The sequence below is a fragment of the Nothoprocta perdicaria genome, unplaced genomic scaffold (genome assembly GCF_003342845.1).
Source record: "Nothoprocta perdicaria isolate Ctin4 unplaced genomic scaffold, notPer1 scaffold_19, whole genome shotgun sequence".
Lineage (NCBI taxonomy): Eukaryota > Metazoa > Chordata > Aves > Tinamiformes > Tinamidae > Nothoprocta > Nothoprocta perdicaria.
This window is the reverse complement of record NW_020455093.1, coordinates 2,202,941-2,227,174: the sequence shown is the minus strand read 5'-3', so window position 1 is coordinate 2,227,174 and position 24,234 is coordinate 2,202,941. Positions and strand designations below refer to the sequence as shown.

General features: G+C 36.8%; 1 protein-coding gene across 1 annotated transcript in view; it reads left to right on the top strand.

Annotated features, from left to right (window-relative positions):
* The first annotated feature begins 760 nt into the window (after window positions 1-760).
* Window positions 761-24,234, top strand: part of GREB1 (growth regulating estrogen receptor binding 1) — a 49,924-nt gene continuing 26,450 nt past the window's right edge. The window contains exons 1-14 of the mRNA XM_026037098.1: window positions 761-917; window positions 5,684-5,806; window positions 6,534-6,710; window positions 13,362-13,544; window positions 13,848-14,003; window positions 15,306-15,419; window positions 17,054-17,176; window positions 18,040-18,177; window positions 18,335-18,520; window positions 19,092-19,442; window positions 20,155-20,283; window positions 21,736-21,861; window positions 22,298-22,495; window positions 22,582-22,762. Of these exons, the coding sequence (XP_025892883.1) occupies window positions 761-917; window positions 5,684-5,806; window positions 6,534-6,710; window positions 13,362-13,544; window positions 13,848-14,003; window positions 15,306-15,419; window positions 17,054-17,176; window positions 18,040-18,177; window positions 18,335-18,520; window positions 19,092-19,442; window positions 20,155-20,283; window positions 21,736-21,861; window positions 22,298-22,495; window positions 22,582-22,762 (2,342 nt within the window). The remainder of the gene's footprint in view (window positions 918-5,683; window positions 5,807-6,533; window positions 6,711-13,361; window positions 13,545-13,847; window positions 14,004-15,305; window positions 15,420-17,053; window positions 17,177-18,039; window positions 18,178-18,334; window positions 18,521-19,091; window positions 19,443-20,154; window positions 20,284-21,735; window positions 21,862-22,297; window positions 22,496-22,581; window positions 22,763-24,234) is intronic.

The window sequence follows — 24,234 nt, the reverse complement described above, 5'->3', positions numbered from 1 at the left end:
AGCGACAGATAAGCGTGTGGAAAGTGAAATACCGAGATATCCAGCTGGATCAGACCAGCTCCTCAGTGGCAGAATGAGTAAATTATGCAGTTTCACTAACAACAACAAMAAAAAATCATAATTAATTGGAAAATCAAATAGATAATAATTTTACCTTATTTAAAAACTGCTTACGGGAAGAAGTATTKTTTAATGTGGGAATGAAAAAGCTATCATCTTTCATGAGGTATGAGTTGTGGCAATGCTGTATTTCTTGTGAAACAACACCTTTAAAAGATATCTGCTTTAGCCGTGAGTTTTAAGTCACAATGGGCCACACAAAGATGAATGCACAAAACTGCTGTCCCCAAATTCCTTTTTGCTTTTTTTGACTTTCCTGTTCAAATAATGTGAAACAAACAGGCTGTTTTACAGACGAGATTGCTGGCTATTGAGAACGCATCTCCCCAGTTGCTACATAAGGCAAGGAATTACTAGCAGCAGATTTCTGGGGACATCTTCAAGAAGGTGTCAAAGCTTGCTGCCTTTCTACTGAATTACCGAAAGCTGTTACTTTTAAATAACTTCCTGTAATTTACCAGCAGGATCTGCTCGGTGCCTGCTGCACTCAATGTCCTTTCCCTTTGCCTTTCTTTGCGGACAATGAAGCTCCTCTCTCTCATGGGAAATGTTGTAGTCTGACACCAACGTGCAGTGACCGAGCTCCGAGTACTAAAATTGATTTTTTTTCCCTTCTTATCTTTTTATTTTATTTGAGGAGATGGGAAATTCTTACGCGGGTCAGCTCAAGACGACAAGATTTGAAGAAGTGCTGCATAATTCTATTGAGGCCTCTCTCCGCTCAAACAACTTAGTCCCCAGACCAATCTTTTCGCAGCTGTATTTGGAAGCTGAGCAGCAACTTTCTTCACTAGAAGGTAGGACATGGTGGAATTTATGTTTCTGCTCAAAAGTAAACTTGCTCTTTGCTCTTGCAAAAGTCAGCATGAATATATCAAATTAGAATGCAGAAAAATATTGCTATATGAACATTTAATGATCTACAGATATTTATTTATTCATTTCTTTGTTCATCGAATTTGATTAAACACACAAATTATGCATTGCCTTTTATTTTCTTATTAAGTCATTTCTTTGTTCAGATTTATTTACATCTAAATCAAAGTACTATGAATTATATGAAATGTGTGGAGATTTGGATCATAAATCTATTCTATAATTTGCCATGCATTACTGAAAAGTTGCACCGTAAATGATGGTAAAAAAAAAAAAGGAAAATTTTCTAAATGAAATATGCTAATAGTAGTTCCCATTGTGAAGAAATACAGCAGAAATATTTGTATCCTTTTTACAGCGAAGTTTATAGTTATTTTGGGCATATAATTTTTAATTATTCTGTAGTTGCAAAGATGAAAATTTAGACTGTATTTTCCAGTAGCCCCTACTGAGATTGGTATTTAGCATAGAGGTTTTCTGAGTGAATTTGTGTGTGTTTAGGCTGTTTTCAGAACTTTACTCGCTGAAGGTTTTTTTTCCTTAAGTAATATAGTTTAGATATATCTGGAGGTAAAATGAGAGATTGTGAGTTTGTTGGCATGTGTAGGAAACTGGTCTGCTGGTGCAAGGGTATGTTTAATAATTTAACCAGTTCTTTATTCATTTGTGATTCATTTCTTTTATTCTGGCCTACATACTCTTTCACAACTTGCTAACAATTGTTTAGATAAATATGTAATAAAAAATGTCTAGTGGGTAATAGTCCACTGTAATGCAAAAAACCACAATAATTCCAGGAAATTATAGGTGATACAAGTTTAAATGCAGAGAAATATATATATATATATCTTTCAGATCATAAAGTGAATATCTTCTATGAGAATTTCTTAAACCTTTGCCATGGTAACCAAGTGTGATGTCACCAGGTGGAGTATGACATGGACTGGGAAGGCACTGCAGGAGAAGAGCCCTTTTTTGGGAACAAAAGTGCAATTTCACACTCCTCTAACTCCTTTCATGGGAAGCTTTCAAAGAACTTTCCATGCCATTAAGGGCTGATTCTGTTTCCTTTGCAGTTAATGGAAAGCGAATTGAAAAGTAATTAATTAAAAGTCTCACAAGTGCTTAGTGAAGAACATTCCTTTCAGGAATGTTTCAGTCTGCAAGGACCTGACATTGCATTTAATGGAGCTTTTCCCAGCTGGTTCCTGGGGTGGGAGATGTCTGCGTGCTGGCATCACATGTGCTACCCTCACTATAATTTGGATTTTCCACTTCAAGCTCCATGAAACCCCATGCCCCGAGAGACAGAAGGCAATTGAAGTACCATCTTTRGGATTTTGAATTAAACTCTTGTCCTTCCCTATCATTTGTATCTTTTCTTGACCAGTCATGGTATAAATGCAGTGAGTCAGCGCAACCCAAATGTTTTGATATCACTGGGCTTTCAGTGTAAGCAGGATAGAAATTTGCTTCACAGAAGAACCCAGAGAAATAGATCCACTGCAATGTGATTATTCCTTCCTTGATCTGCATTTAGGGAAGGTTGTGTGTTCGTGAACACAGAGTATTTTATGGCTGCTGACTAAGTCCTGATCCTGCAATCAGTTTGGAAATATTAGTTCTAGCAGTAATTTTCTCTTCTGAATAGTTCTAGTAAGAGAATATTGTAGTATTTTGAAATGTTTTCAGGACTTATAATTTGCATTATGCCTTAGGGAGAGAAGAATGTTCCATACGAAATTTCTTAATCAAGATACCATAATGATAATTACAATTGTACGCATTTACAGGGACAATAAATGCATTCTGAAAACTTGGGAGTATTTCCTTAAAGAAAGATAATGACGTGCCATTGCTTCTATAAATAAATTTAAAGACAATAAAACTGGACAAAATCTTTGTTAATTTAATAGCATTATGTCAAGATACATCAACTGATTGGTTAATTCCGTAACACAAAAAAGAAGAGCTATGATTGAGTTCACTTTTATCATCATCTTGTCTCCAATTTTCAGTGCTTTATTGTGTATTCTGTTTGGACTGCTTAAAAAATGATGGTGTAAAATAGAAATGTGAAAATATACAGTTCTTTGAAGGGCTCYAGCTTTAAAAACTAGTAGTTTCTTAAAAATTCACTGAAATGTAAATTTTGATGTCTAACCAGAAAATGTAGATCTACTTTAAAAGATGCAGCAGAAGTCCAAGTGATGTCCATTAGAGGTGACAGCAGCTATTTCTTTTGTGTTTGCTCTTGCACTTTTTCATTCTTGATCTGAAAGAGGTGTAGCTCTTCCCTTCCTTAATCTCTGCTTCCAGTTCTTAACTCTGTCTCTCTATAGATGTGAAATTAAGGGTGATGGCTGAACCAATTCAACAGTCTGCCACTGCTCAAAGCGGGARATCCCATCCCTGCTTCCTCTATTTCCTAGTCATGTGTTTCCATCTTCTCCCTTTGCACTTGTTTTCGCATTTGTTGAATCTTGCACTGAGCTAATTCAGTAAATAAATTCATTAAAAAAGCCTATGCATTTTTGTCTGATGCTGCCTTTGGTGCTTTTGTTTCTGGTGGGTTAGCAAGCTGAAAAAAAGCTTGCTAACCAGAAAGGGTCAGAGCTGGCACAGGCAGAAAAGAAGACAACTTCACGACTAGAAGTATGAAGAGAGCTTGCCCCTTTTGATAGCACCTAGATATTAATTGTCATAAAATCAAAACATATAGCATTTCCCTGACTAAACAGTAAAGGCTGAGAGCCTCACTTTTCCTTTTGTTCACTTTCAGCTTTTTTGTCTTTGCAATACTCCCATGAAGTGGTGTTATTTAACATTCTGCCCTTATCTCTGTGCACCAGATCTCAAGCCTCCCGTTAAGATACTTAAAAGTAAACATGACCTTCAAATGTTCTTCCAGATTGGGTGGAAGTCTTAATAACCTTCAGAAGCGAGCTTCCAAACTCCAGGTTTTCTTTCTTCAGCCTCCTCCCTTACTACTCGTATATTGTGCAGTATTTGTTTAGCTGATTCTACATTCATTTCTCAATAAAAGTTATTGTAAGGAGAGTCATGGAAAAAAAAAAATCCTTGACAAATATCCTGTTCTGAGGGCCCGATTTAAACCAAAGTAGGTTGAAGCAATGAGAGTGTGTCCAGCTGACCCCGAGTTTTGGAGGATGACTGCGGTGTGCTTCACTGTCCTTCTTTTTAAAGATTGGAAGTTGGAACCACAGAAGTCTGTAGGAGCCTACCTGCTGTTTTAGTTGCACAAATCCAGACAGCTATTCAGCTTCTGTCTGATCCTCAAGTATCTAGAGCCCCTCATCACCACCAAACTCAGTGAAGTCTCTCTGTTGCAGGCATGTCCCTATAGTAGTAGTACCAAAAAGCTAGAATCCTATCCTACTCATACCACTGATTCACTATGTCTCTGTCATATATCAGGCTAGATCTGGTCTCAATTTTTTTTCTGCCTTGTCCACAGAGTCATTGTTCCTATTTACCATCTAGCTGCACTCTTTATGTTGCTTGAATTTTCCCATTTGCCAGGAATGTCCTAGACAAAGAGAGGATGGGGTCATTTCTCAGGAGGTTCTGCTGAAGCTGTTTCATGGCACATGAAATTGTGACTGTCTGATGAGTACAGACAGACAAAGTCTTTAGCAGAGAGACTGAAACATCACTGAGGATATGCACTGCCAGAATTGCTTTGCCATCTGCTGAGTTAGAGGAAGGAGTTGAGCACRGGATTCTCATATCCCAGAAGAATTCTCCAAAGAAGCAAGCTATCAGGTAAAAATGTTGACTCAGGCAGCCAGCGCTCCAGCGAGGTGGCTACAGCAGAAGCAACAACTGAGGCTGTCTGCAACTTGAAGCCTGAATCATGTAGGCTCTTCAGCATTCAGTATTGTTTTTCTCTTGACCAGGAAAGTCATTGCAGAGACTTCTGTGAAACGTGTTCCTGGGCATCTCACTTCCCTTGGCATTGTACAGGGAGCTGCAGTGCCTTACTCGGTACTTCAGGTTCTGGCAGGAGACAGTCTGAAAATTAGGTGTCCTTATCTTGGCATCATTTGTGGTGAACCTAATTTGAAGCAGGAACCATTTGTTCACTTTCCTGTGCAACATCAAGGACACAGTCAGGACTTAATCCAGTCTGTCCATGGACAGTAATGAGGACATTTTAATGTGCTGAAAAGTAGTGAATTTGTTTTTTGTATTGGGTGTCATTTTTTAAGTACAGGACACAGATCCATTATTGTGAAAAGCAGGAGTTGAAAGGCTAGCGTCTAATAAAAATCATGAAGTTACTTTCAAAATAAYGAAATTTTAAAAATAATAAATTCAGGTGTCTTTTTATTTGCTTTTTAGCCTTTTATTTTTTCTGCTGTGTTTGAGTCATGCTTTTGAGACTTTCTACATAAATGCTAAAGATTTTATTTTTTATGAAAGACATGTTCTACTATAAGCATAAAAACATATAAGCAAAAAGTTGGAATGTTAAGAAAACAACAAATATCTTTTGTGATATTTATGACACCTTATCGGGTGATAAGACTGAAGTCATTGTCAAGAAGAGAGAATCCAGTTTTCTTTAACACTTTATATTAACTGGGTCATTCTGTTCAATCATTAATTTGTTTTTGCCAGCACTATCTGTTATCAGAGCCATTTATGCTGTGATAATTTGTAGCAGGCAGCAGAGCAGATAATGAGGAAGAGGAAGAGGAGGAGGAGGAAGAAGGTTCAGAATCAAGTAGTCCTCCTATTTCTTACCAGATGAAGCCTCCTCCTGAAGGTTGTTGCACTACTGATGGTAAGAAATGTATTAAATATTTTATTAGAGATACCCAAAAGGGAAGGATTAGGGCCCTTCTCAAATCAGAACTAAATGATTTATGTTACATAAAGATCCTAAAATGTCAATGTTCCTTATCTGCTAGACAAAACTGGAAACTTTGATTGCTCTTGTATTTTGTTTGTTGCATGAGTCAGATAAGCATTTGGCATGAGGATAGAACTATTGTTCTTTTCTGCAATTTGACCTTCAAAAAGTTGTGTATGCGAACATAAGATTTGCTAAAATGCATGTCGTAATTCTTATGGCTTTATTATCACATTTTAGTACTTAAAGTGTACCTCCTCCCTGCTTGCTGTAAAAGAAAAATCCCCTCCAAACAGGAAAAGCCAGTGCAATTCACTAGATATCAAGAACCATTTTCTTTGTTCTTAAATGTATGGCCAAAATTGTGATTATGTTGGTAAATRGTTCCATAAATATTTAGCCTGTGCAACATCACCGTGGAAAACATCACTGCAGATTTTTAGATTTGTGTCTGTTTGTTGCATTGTAAGTACTTTTTTTATGGATGACCAAAAGTGAAAGACCTGGAAGAAAATTCTCTCTTAGCTTGCCCTTGAATTCAGAGGATATAACTTTGCATTTCATAATAAATAAATAAGCCTTTAATGAAAACAAATGTGAGTATTTAAACAAAAAATCTTCTCATCTTAAAATACTTGGAATTGATTTTTTTTTCTAGGTTTCTGCCAGGCTGGTAAAGATCTGAGACTGGTTTCAATTTCCAATGAGCATATTGAGGTACCATCAGGATTTTTACTTGTTGGTGCAAAGTCACCCCATTTACCTGACCATCTTTTAGTGTGTGCTGTGGATAAAAGATTCCTGCCAGATGACAACGGGCGCAATGCCCTGCTGGGTGAGTGTCTGTGGTTGCATTTGTGGGTGCTTCTTTGGGCTACCTTAATAGTTAGTCTCTTTTTGCAGGGTAAGTTCAACAGATCTTATTTCTATTGGATGTATACAAGAACTCCCCGTAGTGATACTCAAGAAGATAACAGCTCAGAGCTGGCAATATGAGTTGACCAGTTCATTAAAAATGTTTCGTTGCCTTCTATTTGTTAATCCAAGACAAAAGTCAAGTCAGTTTATGTCCTGGTTGCTGGAACTATGCATCTGTAAATGGACTAACTGAAAAGCTGTCTGTCTCTTTCTGAATACTTTAACAGGCTGTAGACTTTTCTGGGTGCTATGTACAAATATAGAGCTTGATGATAGTTTGGACTAGAGACTTTTATGGCTTTCTTTGGATTATGACTGAAATAATAAGGTGGATTCTGTATCCTAGCCTATGACTTTTGGATATTATCCTAATATAAATAAATATGAGTATTTATGGGCTGAAATGTTTCCTTGATGTGTAGGTAGGTTTGTGCTTGTGTTTGAATTCAATATTTCATTACACATTATTTTAAGATGAGAATTGTGGAGGCGGATTAAAATCTTATTATTTCTTATTTATTTAAATGTCTAGATAATGAAGGTTCTGCTATGTGTATTTATTAGCCTTATCCAAAATCTGATAATTAGGGTTGATGTGCAATCATAGGATTGAATGAACCAAATGGAAATGTTATTAAAATGGGATAGTTTTTATATTAGAGAAAATGATATATTATCTAAAGGAGAACTGTTTGCAGTCAGGCATTCTCAGGTTCTTATATATCATTTTCAAATTGCTGCATATTTTGTGTACATACTGGTCTGAGCTTTAAATAACAACAAAGAAATATAAGTCATTGTGTCTTTTGACCATTTTCTTTCACAARCAGTAAGGGGAACTACGTGAGCCCAGTCGTTATATATGGAATTGTTACCTCAATTCAATAACTCTTCAGACATTTGGGAGGACAGCACAGTGTGAAGGTGCATAATGTAATCCCATGTACAGTAACTTCTTTCCTCATGTGATCTTGCAAAGCTGGATTGGTCACAGTGCATTTGACCAGTGATTGTAAAGGAATTAAGGGGATTGTAAATCACCAACTTGTTGTCATTTTAAAGATAAAGACAGGAATGCTGTACCACTCAAGTCATTCACTGCTGCACTATTAACAGCTTAAGCTCCTTAGGCTGTTASCAGAGAGGAAGTGGGGTATTTGTTAATTGCATGCTAAACAAGAACAGAAAAAGGCAATAGGAACATAACCAGCAGGTTTTTATGCTGCTTCTATCCTAACTCTGCTTAATTTAATACGATTTTAGTTTCCTGAAGCCTTTTATATGCTTATTATTGTCTGTTATTTTACATTTGAAAATCTGTAAATCACATTCTTTTGCAAAGAATTTTAGTAGTGCTGTGGGATAACTTTTATGTTTTCTGTATCAAGCTTCAGTTGAAAGAGCTTACATAATTTAAGATAAAAAAACTTATTTATTTCCAAAATTTGTAAATAAAATAAAATTTATGGTCTATATAAGCTAGTAGAAAGAAAGATCTATCTTACTGACATCAGGATAATGCAGCATTGGAACAATACATTTTACTGTAGGTAGAATTCATTGTTTGATTCTGTTTTTTGTACACTGATGTAAGTTAGAATGAGCTCAGTGGAGTCATCCTTAAATCTCATCACAGTAAGTAAAATTAGAACCAGACATGCAGTCTCACATTTTCAACACATAGTAGCATAAAAGAGAGAAACATTCTTGTTATAAATTCTTTGCCTATTAGAATAACATAGATATTTCTCTGTTGTCTGCTGAAGTTAGGCGGATGTCTTTCTATAGACAGTTACAATAGGAAGGCAAAGCTCTTTTTGTTATTGTGCTCTCTAAATATGGGATAGAAGGCTTATTTCTAGTGTTCTAGGTCTAGGCTCTTCTTCTTCATACTTTACTTTTATCTTTTTGAAAAGACATGGAAGTGGTCCCTAAAACCTTAGTGAAAGGGAAGAGATTAATTTTGAATCAGAACTGTCACTGGGAGTCTGAGCATATCCCACACTTCTGGCAACTGCTTGTACCTTGAACCATGTTGTTTTTTCTCAATTTCTTTTTTTTTTTTAATTTTTTTTTTTCTCTTAATTAACTGTGTTTTTGTAAGACAGCTCTTAATCAGTATTGTAGGTTTTTTCCAAACAAATTTGTCTGGAGGGAAAAGATACCAACACATTATGCAGTAGTTTCCTGATTTTTCATGGTCTCCTTGCGTACATTTGTGCAGATGCCTGCGAAGCAAATAAAAATTCCAGAAGAAAACAGGAAATGTCCTGGTAGCTTCCTGACCAGCTTTTGACTTACGGGCTTGTCTCCATGAGAGGCTGCTGAGATGCCTCTGGGGCTTGTGCCAATTTATTGATTATACTAATGGCTTGTCCCACCATCAGGGCAAACGTGCTTGTGATTTGAAAGTCACTTCTGTGACAGAGTTAGGTTATTTTGTTTGTCTGTTTTTACAGTTGTTATATTATTTCAGGAGAAAAATTCTGTTTTCTTGAAAAGACTAAGTTTTTTGTCCAGCAAATATATTTTGTATCAGAGGAACTTGAGCATGTGCCTCGTATATTTATGTTAATCACATTAGATCACAAATTTTAGTAATCTGCATGATAGACTTTTTTTTTTTTTTTTTTCCCTTTGGAAAGCTATTTCTTGTTGCTTTATGACCTGAGAGAATACTTAGATGGAGGAAGTATTTCTGTCACTGTGCAGTTTTTAATATTTCATAATAACAGCAGCTAACTTGTGCTAGTTCCAAAGGCTTTTTCTCTTTTGAGTTTTTCCCCCTTTTACCCCTCAAGAAGAGTCTCTCATGGTAAACAGAGCAGCTATTCACCCATCATTTTTCTTCCTGAAAGACTAAACAGCTGCCCACTTGCCCACTTCCTTAGCAGAAAATAGAAATCCTTTTTTTTTTTTTTTTTAGTGATTCCCTGAGATTGGAATGACAGAGAAAAAAATGAGTTTACTCGCATTTTAAGTTGTGTGTAAGAAAACACAGTAGTGTAAAATACTGTGGCTGTGGCTGTTAAAATGCACAATATTCTATTAGGTCATTGTAATAGCAGTGAGTTACTGCTACAATGGAGCATTTGGGGTTGACCATATTGAATTCATTTATTCATTTATGCAGTCTTTAAGTGGAATAGTACTGAATGGAAGGGAAAAATGTGGAGCGTTGTCAGTGTTTGTGTGCTTTTTGCTTGTGAGTAGAAAAATATTCTTGTGGAAAAGTTGGAGAACGATCATTCTTTGTCTAAAGGAAGTTATATCATCTTCTACAAAAATATTATAATTAAACTCCCATTATTAATTTAAAAGAGGAACAAGAAGACATCTGCCAAATCATGAGAGGTTACATTATGCCAATAATAGGTGGATATCCTTCCAGCTTGAAATACTCTGCTTACCCCTAGCACAAGATCAGTGCTGATCCAAAGGACTCATTTTCCCAGTGAGGCGGTAGGTCAGTTTTCATACCCTTTTAGTCCGAGGTCCCTCTTCTGACCGCAGGGTCCCTATTGTGTCAGTGCTTTTTAAGTTGTGGGCAATTGATCATTGTGATGTAGCAAATGCACGTGATACAATATCTGATACAACTGAATAACCTCTGATTAAACAATCTACAGAGAGTTACAGCCGTAAGTCACTACTGAACGGAGCTGGATTTGAACTCGTGACCTAAAGGTGAAAGGCTTTTAGCCTCTAAACTCCCGGCATTGATTTCTAATTCTCTTGTGAAATCAATCCCATGACATAGATATATTGAACCGCCTTATGGCTGCCCTGACTCCCCTGACCTTTGCCCTTTCCATAATGTATGGAAGAATATTTAATGCAGCTTGTTTATGAAACAAGCTGTCCTCTTTATCAGCTACTGCCTTGGCCCGTGGCGAGTAAATAAGGCATGGGGAGAAGAGGGAATTATGAAATGTTTGGGTTCTTGGTGTTGCTCAGTCCCTTCTGCTAAACAGAGTGTTATGAGTAAGATTGGCATCAGATGATTCGGTCTGAGCGCCTTGCAATTTGTGATGATTTAGCAGCACTTTTATAGCATTGAARTGACAAAATCATGCCGTTTTGTATTTGCGATGTCAGAACATCACAACACACACAGAACATTAACAGAGCAATGAGCTGCTTTAGCAGGTATCAGATCAGGACATACGGGCCCGCACAAAGGGAGTCTTAGCTGAATTCGCAGAGCTGGCCAAGCTTCAGGTGAAAGATGACACTATGATTTAAAAAGGAAGTTAAACAATAAACTTGTAAAATGTCCTTCAAGTACCTTTCAAAGCAAGAAGGAATTCTAGATCTGTTATATTCTTACCAGACCTTGTGCATATATTATACCATATCTGTTCTAATTTTCTAGTAGGCCTCAAAGAGGTCACAGTAGATAAGCAGGGCAAAAGGCTGCTTCAGGTTGAAGCCATTGTTTGTTAAACTRGCTTAGACTGATGGTGATTTATAGGAGTTAATGGTAGTAGCTGATCAGCTGTCCACACTAAAATATTTTATGCCCCTTATCCAACTTTCTATTGGACAGATATTTCTACCTGTGGCTTTGGCAGCCTGATGGTTACCATGAGTGAAAAGATAAAACCTGGAGAGGATCTGGATGCTCAGGATGTCTTCATTTCCTAACAGAAACATTGTCGTCGTTTCTTAATCTCTTTAAAATACATTCAGTGCTTTTAACACTTCCATTTTATTTTTCTTGTTGCTTTTATTGCGGCAACTGGAGGTGCTGTGCTGTTGGACAGATGCTTTTGTGCTGGTTTAATACGGAGGATTATGCAGAGTCATGGCTTGCCCTGATCCTTAAGAGTCATAGTGACCTTCATCATCCTGCTTACCAGGATCACAGATATGAGGCATCTTTCCATAGCTATTAATTACTTGTTCCCATAGATACCAGAACAATTGTTCTACATGAGCTTAGATTTTTTAATAAACTGTTATGAGACATTTGAAAACTAATGGAAGTGATCAGGTTCTAAGTCAAGTTAAAACCACTTTACYTATATATATGTATGTGCATGTGCGTGTGTATGTGCATCTATATGTAGGTATATATCTTAGCAACAACTGTTTACAAAACATTGTCTTGTAAACATATTTCAGTTATTATGATTTCACTTCTGTTACAGARGAAAGAAAGTATTGAATATTTATCTGAAGAGATAATTTCATGGAAAATATATGACTGAATTTATCATTCCCATAAGTAGTTCATCTATCTACCATATTATTGGGTGGCTATATTATTTATTTCAAAAGTTGGTCTCCTCCATAAGTTATGTGAAATCCTTTATGTTATTTTTACCATCTTTTGGTTCACTGAAACAGGCTAATTCTTACATCATTAGCCAAGGAGCAAAACCTCACAGTTTTCTTTCTTAAGACATTCATAATTTTAAATAATAATTATACCTTTATTTTACTTCTTTTCTGAAGGAACTTATTTCCATTTCACTGTCTGTTAATTTTTATCTGTATTACTAGAGTTCAGAAGTAGAGCTTTCTGTGGATGTGAGCACAACAAAATGTGCATTAGATGTCATTTAAAGGAGTTAAAGAAGCCTAAATGCTTCAGGGCATAAGTAGGGAATAGAAAGTAAGTGTCCATGGGGTAGATTATGTTCTAGTTGTACACTGTAGAGTTTGTTTGTGGGTTATTAGCTTTCTTAGAGAGTTTCATTGGTCTGATATAATGTAAAATTTTCTGCAAAGAAATTCTTTGGAAAATGGAAAAATAAAATTGGTCAAGAACAAAAGGCAAATAGTCTTAATCAGCTGCCAAGAAATGCTCTCTATGTACAGTGATAATGACATGGCCATTTTGAGTCCTTTTTGAGGCTCAAACTTTCTAACACTGAATGAGAGCAAATGGCAATAACACTGGAAATGCCTCACAGACCTGATTACAGTAAGTCTCAGTACGTGCAAGGACTTGGTGCCTGTCATGTTCTGTGAAATTATAGATGCTATTTCTCTAATCAGAAATAAGAGGAGTGAAAACACGGTCCAGACACATMATTTAATAAAAACTCTTTAAATCAACAGCCCAAGAAGGCTTTACCATTTTTTCTCTCTAAAAAGAAGGAACTAAATACTTAAATATACTTAGTCATGATTAAACATACAAAATTAAATATACTTAGTTTCTTGTTACACATTTATTTATAGTGARAACTAGAAAAGAAAGAAGCATGTGCTTTCCGTGGTGTTGAGTAGGACTGGAGTTAAACACTTGAATCAGAAATTCTTAATGAAATATTTTTGATTGTTCTCTGAATGTGAGTATTTATGGAACTCAGGGGCCAAAGTGCAATATAATGGATTTGGTGTAGTGTTTTTTTTTTTTTTTTTTTTTTTTTTTTTTTTTTTTTTTTTTTTTTTTTTTTTTTTTTTAAATATTAAAAAGTTCATTTTCCACCAAAAAAAAAAAAAAAAAAAAAAAAAAAAAGAGAATACTTCTTCCCTCAGGGAAACATCCTGTCTGGATGTTATTAACAGTGAGCCTCCTATTTCACTGGATTATATGTGTTGTTTATTTTATCAGGCTTCTCTGGCAATTGCGTTGGCTGTGGCAAGAAGGGTTTCTGCTACTTTACGGAATTCTCCAATCACATTAATCTTAAATTGACCACTCAGCCCAAGAAACAGAAACACTTAAAGTATTATCTGGTCAGGAATGCACAGGGAGCACTGACCAAAGGCTCTGTAATCTGCTGGAAAGGTGCAGGTAAGATAATGAAGCTGTCGTGCTCAAGCTCTGGTTTTCATCCTCCAAGCTTAGAAACCACAGGGACTGGCGTCTGTGTAAGCCCAAAGCCAGACCAGTTGAAAGAAAGAATCTTTAAAGCCAGGTGATTACTAGAACAGCTACAGAGAGCAATTAACTGACCTATTACAAAGATAGCATGTTAGATGACATCAGTTCCTCCCTTACAAGTGCTGTGGCCTCTAAGTAATTCGTGTCAGAAATTATCAAATCAAAGCAAATGTCACTGTTGTGAGTGCATAAGAGTGTTCTTGCTTTCTTAAGAGTTCAGAAGCCGCCAGTCTTCATYCAGCACCTGCTCGAGCACTTTGTTCCCGCTGCCGGAGAGCTCAGGCCCCTCTGGAAGCCTCTCCAACGAAGCTCTCCCTCCATCAAACCCAACCGCTCTGCCTGGGATTCAACCAGCAGGTACACTCTGGGGTCCCAAGCAGTCTCACCCAGTTTTATGTGTACTTATATGAATGGAAAGATGAACAAGTAAACACACTATTTCATTAAAGAGTCCAAATTAAATAATTTACGATATATTACAAATAATGAAAGGAATTATACTTTGAAATCTTCTTGCTGGCATCTTTATTTCTACAGAGTAATGTATAAAGAGTTAGACTTAATTAATTGGTTGGGTGTTCTGGAGCTTCTTCATACTTAAGGCAAACCAAATCTTTAAGAACCATTATTTTTAAAATTGCTGAGAATGGGTATTATCCTTCTGCAGCTGTTGTTTGTCCAGTCATAGATGCTAAGTACTACAGGAAAGGATGTCTTTTCAGTTTGATCCTCTGATCCTGTCTGTTTTATGTTATGACAAGAATCTTCTGTAGAGATTATATGGATATTAGATTAAAAGCACAYGAGTTTTTTCCTCTGCCAAAAAAAGCTCTTAAATATTAAAAAATAAACTAATGATTAATATCTAACTTTTAGATTAAAAATATTTTTGAGCCATTTGCTTTTCCATTTCTCCAACATAAATACAAGGTGATGAATGATAAAAAGTGGTCTATTTGAGTTTCTTTATTATGAAAACAGCTCTCTAGTGTCCTGTGACTGGTACAGAGATTCACATACGAGAATTGCAGAACATCTGTTGGTGGTTATATTGTCTCCATGAGATAGAAGCCTGCTAAATAGCTGTGATTCGGCATGCTGGTACCCCTCCAGAACAAATAATTCATCTCTCTACAACAGCAGTACTGGCCTTCATTTCTCAGGGTTTAAATATATAAAAAAAGCTACATTAATTACAAGCGTACTAGGCTTGAGAATACCTGTTTTTGTAATGCATCACATGGAAGGAAGTAATAAAAAAATACCTGGGAACAGAATGACAATTATGAATCCAGGCTTAGGAGATTTTTAGTTAATTTAAGCAACCAATACTGATTCTATTTATTATCTTTACTGTTTTTTAGTGAACATCATATAAGAGTTAAAGTCCTCCTGCAAAGGGTCTAAGGCATCTCGCACGTGTGTTTAATTGCAGAATGGGATTTTACCTTTTCCCTTAACCAGAGGTCAGACAGAAATAATCTGACAGAAATAATCTGATATAATATATAATATATAAAAATAGATTTATTTTATTCAGCATTGCATTCACTCYGAGCAGAACCTGATATAACTATTTAAATAAATGATCAACTTATTGTATCAAGTGGGGATCTTGTCCCTGGAATATGTTGTAAATACTTTCTTTTTTCTTACCAGCTGCAACCACAGATCATATCCCTCCAACAGCAGCGTTCAGCTCAATGGTTTATAATGGCAAGGAATCTCCTAAACAACAGTTGGTGAAGAATAACCTGTCAGGTTTGACAAGACCTTCTGTGTTAGGTATTATGTGGATTTGTTGTTTATTCACTYTAAACTCTATGTTCTATGACAGTAATAGAATAACTGAATAAATGATTGTTATTATTGCTATAATTTCCTGTGTGAACAGAAGCGAATATTCCCTCCTAAGTCTATTGCAACCATAACGCTTAACTTTTTTTTTTCATGTTGATTTTCAGCATTTTAAAAAATATTAATACTTTCTCATCAATATCATCCAAAGATTTTGGAGAGGGAAATAAGAAAGCTTTATAAATAAATACTCATGGGATAATTCCTAAGTTGCAGTCCAYCACAGAGCAGAGCACAAGAATTCAGTAGCTTGCTCCACTTTTAGGATATTGTACTCAATGAGCCATTATTATTTAGCAAAATTTGTGTTTTCTCCTTTTTGAAAACAAACTGTATTCTGTGTCACTGACCTGTTCAAGCAAGAAAGTTCTTGTTAGTCTTTATTACACCTAAAAACATGTTATAGTTCTACTTTAGAATAAGCTTTCCTTAGTTGAACTGCTAGCATCAAAGTCAAATTCTGTTTTCTGCCCATTTACTTCTTCTGTGCAGCCACACATTCTCAATAGACAGTTAAAACAGATCTTCCCAGTTCCTTTTAGAAAGATTATCTTCACATGTTGGAATATTACATAACCCTGTAGGAAGCAGTAAGGCATTTCCAAAAGAAAAATACATTACGTTGATCTGATTGTCTTGAAATGATWCTTCTGCCACAACACTATGCCAAGAACTAAATGAAAACATGAATAGAGCCAGTGTCTATATACTGCCCTCACGTGGTGAGATTTTAAAGGACAAGTGATCTTTGAAAAACCTGTATGTGTGTATATATACATATATATATATATAAAGATGTATGTATATGTATATAAAGAAATTCTACATGTGAACAATCGTATTCTAAATCTAAAGACTTCAGGTTTATTTAGCCCTACCAGTGTGAAGTGTTATGACCTTTGCATAGTCATGTCCGGAAACAGAGAGAGAGAAATCCTGTAAGATGCTGGACAGTTCCTGGAGGACTTTTGACTCTCAATAAATAGCTAATACTTCATATTAGTAGAAGCTTATAGTTCTGGAAAGTTACAGGAGTGCAGAAGAAGATGAAAGAAATGAATGGCTTGGACCTCTCAGAAAAACTACGATAAAGGTAGTTACTCTTAAAAAAGGATGTTGGAGCTAAATGTGAGCAGGAGGAAAGTGCAACAGTCATTTTCTAGAAACTAATATCATGAGACCCTTGAAGATTTTGTTCAGTGAAAGGTCTCCTGGAACACTGTAATATGTGTTTAGATGTAAAAAAGACATAATGCCCATAGTGTTGACTTCAAAATAATGCAAGTAAGTGTTCTTAGTACACATCTCTCAGAATAAGCAATATTGTAAAGTGAGTGGTGTCTACCAAGATGACTAAGAGGTATCTGCACCAGAAAATTTCTAAATATTTAAGTAAGACATAGCAAAGTAAAATGAAAGCAACACAAAAACATATATTCATGAAACTGACACTGTCTACCACAGTACTTAGTGCACATACCCAATTCATCCAAACATAATGAATTGTTATGCACAAAACTGAATATATTCTAATACTTTTCTGAAATATTACTGTTATTCAGGCACTTTAACAAACTCAGGACCTCCAAAAAAGCGTCATAAAGGTTGGTCACCAGAATCTCCATCATCTGCAGAAACGTGGAACTTGCAGCTCAACCCACAGGTTCCAAACAGAATTAAGAATGGTAAGCTATACCCAAGATAATGATGATATCTGCTTTATTATTCAGAAAATAATGGGGAAAAAAGAAGCGATATTTTAAAGGTGTGTGCAGAATCCTAGTAAAGTTCTGATAAATATTGGGTACCTACTTCCTCAGTATTATTTAGGTGCATCACTTCTGAGGGTTTTGCTTTGAGGCTCTGAGTCTAACTCTCATTAGCAACTAGTCTACCTCTCATTAACAGCAACAGGTGCCTATGGCCATCTTTGGGCAATTAAACACCTTTGGGATGCTAAAATCCATGTTATAAGTGAGGAGAAGTTCACTTATTTTCTGCATTGTGCTTCGCATATACTTGGATTTTATAGTTCATGTAGAGAAAGGAGTTGCATGCAGTAAAACAGACTTTCCCTAAATCATTTTCTTTTAATGTATTATTGCTTAAAATAAATTTTCCGTAGATAATTTAGTATTGAACAAATTTTAAAATTTGTCTCAATTACTATATGTAGCAGGAAATCCTGTCTAGAATCAGAGAAACTAAATATATCATACAAAATAAATAGACTGTAAATATTTGTAGAGTAATATCACATACATTCCTGTGTTCTTGCATTGATACTAGGAATTATTTATTTATAGCAATTTCAATGCCCTTGGATGTATATGTGATTGTTAAGATCTCAGCAATAAAATTAATCCACCAAGGAGTTAAGTATCACAATGTAGGTTGTTGTAGCAATTCATGAATTGTGTGATATGACCATAGAAAGTATGTAAAACTGGTGTTTAATGACTTTAATGACAAATTTAATAACTCTTCATTGAAGAAATCCATATTGTCAATATTGTATCTGACAGTAATACTACACATTAAATTTTAGATGGAGGAAGTCTATCATCTTTACCACACTCTGCTTTGGTGGGGCCAGTTTCATCTCCTGTGGTGGGTTCAGGAGAACCTGTCTCAGTTCCTGACAACCTGTTGAAAATCTGCAAGGCAAAGCCAGTTATTTTTAAAGGTAACAAATCCTTGTATCTTCATCTTGTAAGAAATACGCCAAGTCCTGCTAGGGACTACAAAAGCTGTCACTTTTTAAGGGTTTGCTCTTAAAAAATGTCAAATACATACATAGGAAGCTGTGAAATTGATGTGTACAAACACTGTGCATTTTATAGGTCATGGAAACTTCCCATATCTTTGTGGAAACCTGAATGATGTTATAGTGAGCCCTTTGCTATACACCTGCTACAGAAATTCTCAGTCTTTATCTAGAGCCTATGAACAATATGGTGCATCCACAATGCAGCCTATTTCAGAGGAAATGCAGCTTTTATTGACAGTCTACTACCTTGTTCAACTAGGTAAGATTATCCTTCATCCAGATAGACTACAGTGGATACATTGCATTCTGGCACACGAAACAGGAGTATTATAACAGCATGGATTGCTAGTAGATCTTAAGTATTACCCTTAGGACCTTTCGTACTGAACAATTTTGTGCGTGGTACTGAAGAAAAAATAAATGATTGAAAAAAATTGAAGATGAGATACCCATTGAAATGTAATCATTCAAAGTTCAGTTTTTCTTATAATCTGGTAGCTCAGCAGTTAAAAACTAAAAAAAAAAAAAAAAAAAAAAAAATCTTTATTTCATTGTTGGTGCATACAGTGCCACTCTTTGAAATGCTATTAATCCAGCATAGACAGTACTCAACCTCTTAAGTATTTCTAAATCCTGATAGCCAGCTTTCAGAGCAGCTTTATTTTAGTATAAAGGGGCTTTAAAGTGGAGAATTTGATTCACCTCTATATAAATCCAGAACACAATCATCTCTAAAAAATATTAGTTTTTGCAAGAAAAAATTCTTTTCTTTCCATGTCCTTGTTAGACCATTTCATGGTATGAACCCTTTCCTCTTCATATCTTTTAAGCCTCGGACCAGGTCCCTTTGATTGAGGACCTGGAGCAGATCTTCATGCGCTCGTGGCGGGAATCGCACCTCTCGGAGATCCGTCAGTGCCAGCAGGCCCTTCCGCAGGGCTTCGCGCCGGCGCCCGGCCCGCTCGCACCCGTCACCTCGGCCCAGCTGCCCTGGCTGGCCGGGCTGGCCGCCGCTTCCTGCAATGACAGCGTCCACATCATCGAGTGCAGCTACTCCCTGGCCGAAGGGCTCTCGGAGATGTTCAAGCTGCTCGTTGAAGGGAAGTTAGTCAAGACGAACTACGTGGTGATCATATGTGCTAGTAGAAACCGAGCCATTGACTCCTGCATTGTGATAACAGGTGAGAACCCAATGATGGGTCTCCAAACAGACCTTCATAGTGTGTGTTTTCTGATACAGAGTTAGGCTTAGGTTTCAATAAGCTGCCTCAAAGAGTAGTGTTTTGACCAAGAACTATGGTTTGATGGMCCCAAGCCGATGGACTGCACAGCTGTATATCTGTCCCCAGCAGGTCACACACTGCCTCTATTACGTGTTCTCCTACGAAGGAATCCCAAATTACACAACTGCAAATAAATAATAGAGCTTTTTAGCAGACACATAAAGCTTCCCTGCTCTTTGTGGCTTTGATGAGTCAGAATTCCCTCAGTTTCTGAAAGATGATCTTTCAACCTTATTGCCTTTGAGTATCTGTCAAGGGCTATGCTAAATGATTTGAATGCTATGTTAAATGATTTGAATAGCCAGATAAAGATTCATTATTTTAGTGAGGCAAATGGCAAAATCCTTTGACTATCAATATCCTTTTTTTTTTTTTTTTTTTTTTTTTATAATTCATAAAGCACACATCCTAAAATCGGGGAGAAATACAGAAAAACATAAACTGTGAATCTACTTTAGAGACATGTACATACTTATACAGTAGAGAGAAGAGACTCATCTGCACTATTTGTGCATGTGGTATCTATTTAACTGAGTGGTATTTTTATCATGATTCAGAACAATTTTGATTTATTTTGACATGCTTTCAAGTGGCCTTTTTATTCTTTTAGGGAAATATCAGGCAAGAGTTCTGTCTGAGAGCATGCTCAGCCCTTCAGACTATCAAAAGGAAGTTAACTATCAGCTGGTCACAGGCAAAGTGGAAACTCTGGGATCCTTCTTTAGCACCCTCTGCCCAGGTACACAGCATGCTATAAATAGACATATTTCCAAGTCCCTGTCTGAACCTTTTAAGCCCGTGAAAATTGCAGTGCTCAAGACCTTTCAGAAGCAAGATGTTATTAGAAATATATAGAAATATGTGAGAATGTTCTGTGACAGTACATTTGAATTGAATTTCCTCCTAAAAGTATAAGCTTCAAAAATCTCTGAGTTTCAAAAAAATCTTTAAGCAAGTCATTGAACATATAGTACTTCAATGTGAAAGTCAGTCATAGGAATAGATAAAGTCTTTTGCCCTAAGCCTTTTTGCCCTATAGTAATAGGTTATAGTTCTGTTATAAAAGAAAGGATTTGTCCTTTGAACTTGGATTTACCATACTGTCAACTTGATCATAATGCATGGGAAAGAGAGGAGAACTGCAGACATCCAGGGTTGCTGGACTGATTTTTTAACAGAGTAGACTGAGGATTAGAGCAGGCAGGACTGACTGGAGCTAGGTACAACCACATGGCAAATGTAATGTTATCTCYCAACTTGAGCAAATGAAGTGCCCTTGTCAAGGCTAACGGGACAGCCGAGCTCCCCCTGGCACTTGTATCACCCCAGGAAGCAGATCACAAGAACACTTTCTGAATGTGTCATGTTTCTTCAAAGCATGATTCTCAAAATCCCTTGCTATTGCTCTTGTTTGAGCAGAACAGATAAGAGAAAATTTGAAAACTTGGTGCTATCCACATCCAGCGGGCTGCTGTTTGCAGGGCAGGCACTGCCTTTCTAAGCTCAGTTCAGGCATGTCCAGACATCCTTCCAAACGCCAAGGAAATAYCCAGGACTCAGGACTCATGCTGTATTGTGTGTATAGCTCCCGTCTGTATGCGGGGCCCTGCTCAGTTTGATTTGGTATGTTTGCAGAGGCACGTGGTTCAGTAAAGCCTATATCTTGCTTACTTCTGCAATGTATATAGCCACAAAACTCATATTTCTTCCAGCTTTATAGGCATTTTTTTTTCTCTGTCTCTCAAAAAGGTTAAATATTTAAAAAATATTTATGCTCTGTATCAGATTTTTCAAAGCTTCTTGTAATCCTTATTAGAGAACAGTAAAGTATTAATGCTTAGAATATTGAATAATAACCCAGTTTAAGATCTTTGCTCTTTCTAATTTGTAGCAAAGCCTTGAAGCTGTTTKTCTACAATCCTCTATAAAAGTCTGAATCACTGTTATATAGAGTTGGTCTGACATTCTGTGGTCTCTTAATTAATAATATGGTATAAAAACAGATGCAATAGAAAATAATGAAAGAGTTCTTGTGCCAAAGATCTAGTAAGACAAGAGCAGGGTAACTAGCCAGCATTCAGAAAACTCATTAAAATATACTACACAAAATCAGTATGAATCGCATCTAATATTAACATATTAACATGTTAACATATTAACATTATATAACACTATGCTTTCAATTTGATAGAGGGTGACATTGATATTTTACTGGAGAAATTTTATCAAGAAAACCAAGGACACATTTCTTCATCTCTTCCTGCCTCAGTAAATAAACCAACGATGCTAAATGGAACTGGAGCAGCTGTATGTACAAGTAAGGAGGATTTTTCTACAGGGTGCTTCAGCCTAGGTCTGGGAATCAGTAGTTAGATGCATATGGGCAGAGCCTTAGGCTCTTCAATTTGGTCTAAGTATAAAAGAAATTCATGTTTTGTGTTATTCATATTCACAGTGGTGGATGCTCTGCTTCATTGAACTGAATATTGTAGTCTCTGAAGCTCTAAGCCTTACCTCTGCACTAGCAGACACTGTCATGTGAGCCTCGAGCCATTTAAGAGACTCAGGGGACTAAAACGACCACATGCAGAAAGATTTCTTTGCATATTCCATTTAGATTTTCATAGAGCATAGTTCTTGTTCACAGATAAACTCCGTTGAAAAGCAGATCAATTATCCACTGACAGATTTTAAGATTTTGCATGAAGTTAGGCTTCGGTCATGTATGTAAGCAGAATTTTGCCTCTCTACAGGTTATGACATTGAGCGACATCAGATTCGTCCATTCCAGCTAGCAGTGGCTCAGAAATTGCTGTCTCATATCTGTTCAATTGCTGACTCCAGCACACAAAATCTTGATTTGGGTTCCTTCGAGAAAATTGATTTCTTGATTTGTGTTCCACCCTCTGAAGTGACTTACCAGCAGACCTTGTTTCACCTCTGGCACTCAGGTGTTTGCTAGATATTTTTATTTTAGATAAACATCAATTTGTTAAATTTGTATGTATGAATAACATTTTTTCCCCCATTTCTATAGGCATTTTATTAGAACTTGGATTAGAAAAGGAGCATCTCACAAAGCAGATGGTGGAACAGTATGTTATGAAACTAGATGTAGAGGCCCAGATTAAATTCAAAGTCTTTTTACAGAACTCTATGCAGAATCCCCACACCCTGTTTGTCCTAATCCATGATCATGCACACTGGGATCTAATGAGGTAAGAGAACTGTGACTTTTTAGAGAAATTACTGTGATTTGTATTAACTCTCATGATCAGATTTTTGACTTATCCCTTTCTTCATTTTGTTTGTAGCTTCCTGCTAACTTCAAGTTCCCATGCAGTGAACAAACATGTTTTCTGTTCAGGTCCTTCATTCACCCCTATCTTGATCATTATATTATCCATCAGTGGGACATTTCACCTTTCCCTGCTCACTGTTCTGATCTTCTTTCAGCCACCACCACTGTTTTTTGACTGGCTRTTGCCTTTCCACAGGAAGGCTTCCTGTGAAAGTGCACTGAGCTCTGTCTGTGTCCTCTGGGCTGTAAAACATGCAAGAACCCTCCACTGCGACCAGGCAACTAACGAGCCAACACTGCCGTTTATTTCTTTCACTGATAGGAAGTCTTCTAGTACAACGTTTGTTTTTTTCTGTCCTCTATCATTAGTTTGTAAGAACTGAAAGCTTCTGTGGAAACAGTGATTTCAGCTAAATTTCTGAGGGAAGCAGAGGTTTCTGACAGATGCTCCCTGGGCTCCCTGGCAGCTTTGTGGAGCCCCTTGCTCCCTGCACAGCRCTGTATTTCCTTGGATTCTTAGCATTTGGCCTGCTGAGAAATTGGGCTCTTTTTGCTTCCCAGTTCCTGAGGCACTGAGGAGCCTGGGGACGTACTGAGTTCAGGAAACATGGCCATGTTCCAACTGTGGGAATATGGTAGTGTTTCTGTAAGTAAACASTGTGGGATTTTACTTGCAAATGAAATGACAAGGGCTTGGCTTTCACACTGGTTAAGAATGACCGTTTCCCCCARTTTTTATGTATATGAGGATTTCCTTTTCTGCTCTCCTCTGTCTTAAGGACTTACATAACAGTTGTCACAGCCTGTGGTGTATTTATTCGTATAGCACCCATAAGTGATAGGCAAGTACTTATATTGATGCTTAATGCTGATATTCTTTCCTCTTATCAAATAAAAATGTGTAAATGGCAGACATTTGAGTGACAACCTTGCAAAGCAGGATTCATGGCACCTGCCTGAATTCAGCTAACTGAGATGCCTAAATGAGGAGTGTAATTGCCCAGGGCTGCCTACGCAATTGCAGCAGACTCAGGCATCTCCAAAGACTGTCAGAGTTCATGGGTGGAATCAGTTTCCAGAGTTACTTATCACTCTTCACTGATAACAGAAGACGACTGGAGCGAGTAGGCCTGTAATTTAGTCATTGCAGGTAAATAACAAAAATTAGATACCGTAGATTTGGACTGGGGCTTACATTGGAGCACAGAACTGACTGTGTTTCATGACACTGGCATTTGCTCTAACAGTAACTATTCCCTTTCATAACACCTCTATCACAGGTAGTCTTCTGTGTTTCTGTCATACCGACTTGCCTTGCTGTCTGTCATTTTTCGTCTTGATTTTTTTAGGTGGGAATTATATTTTCTTAAGGGCAGCACTAACCATCTA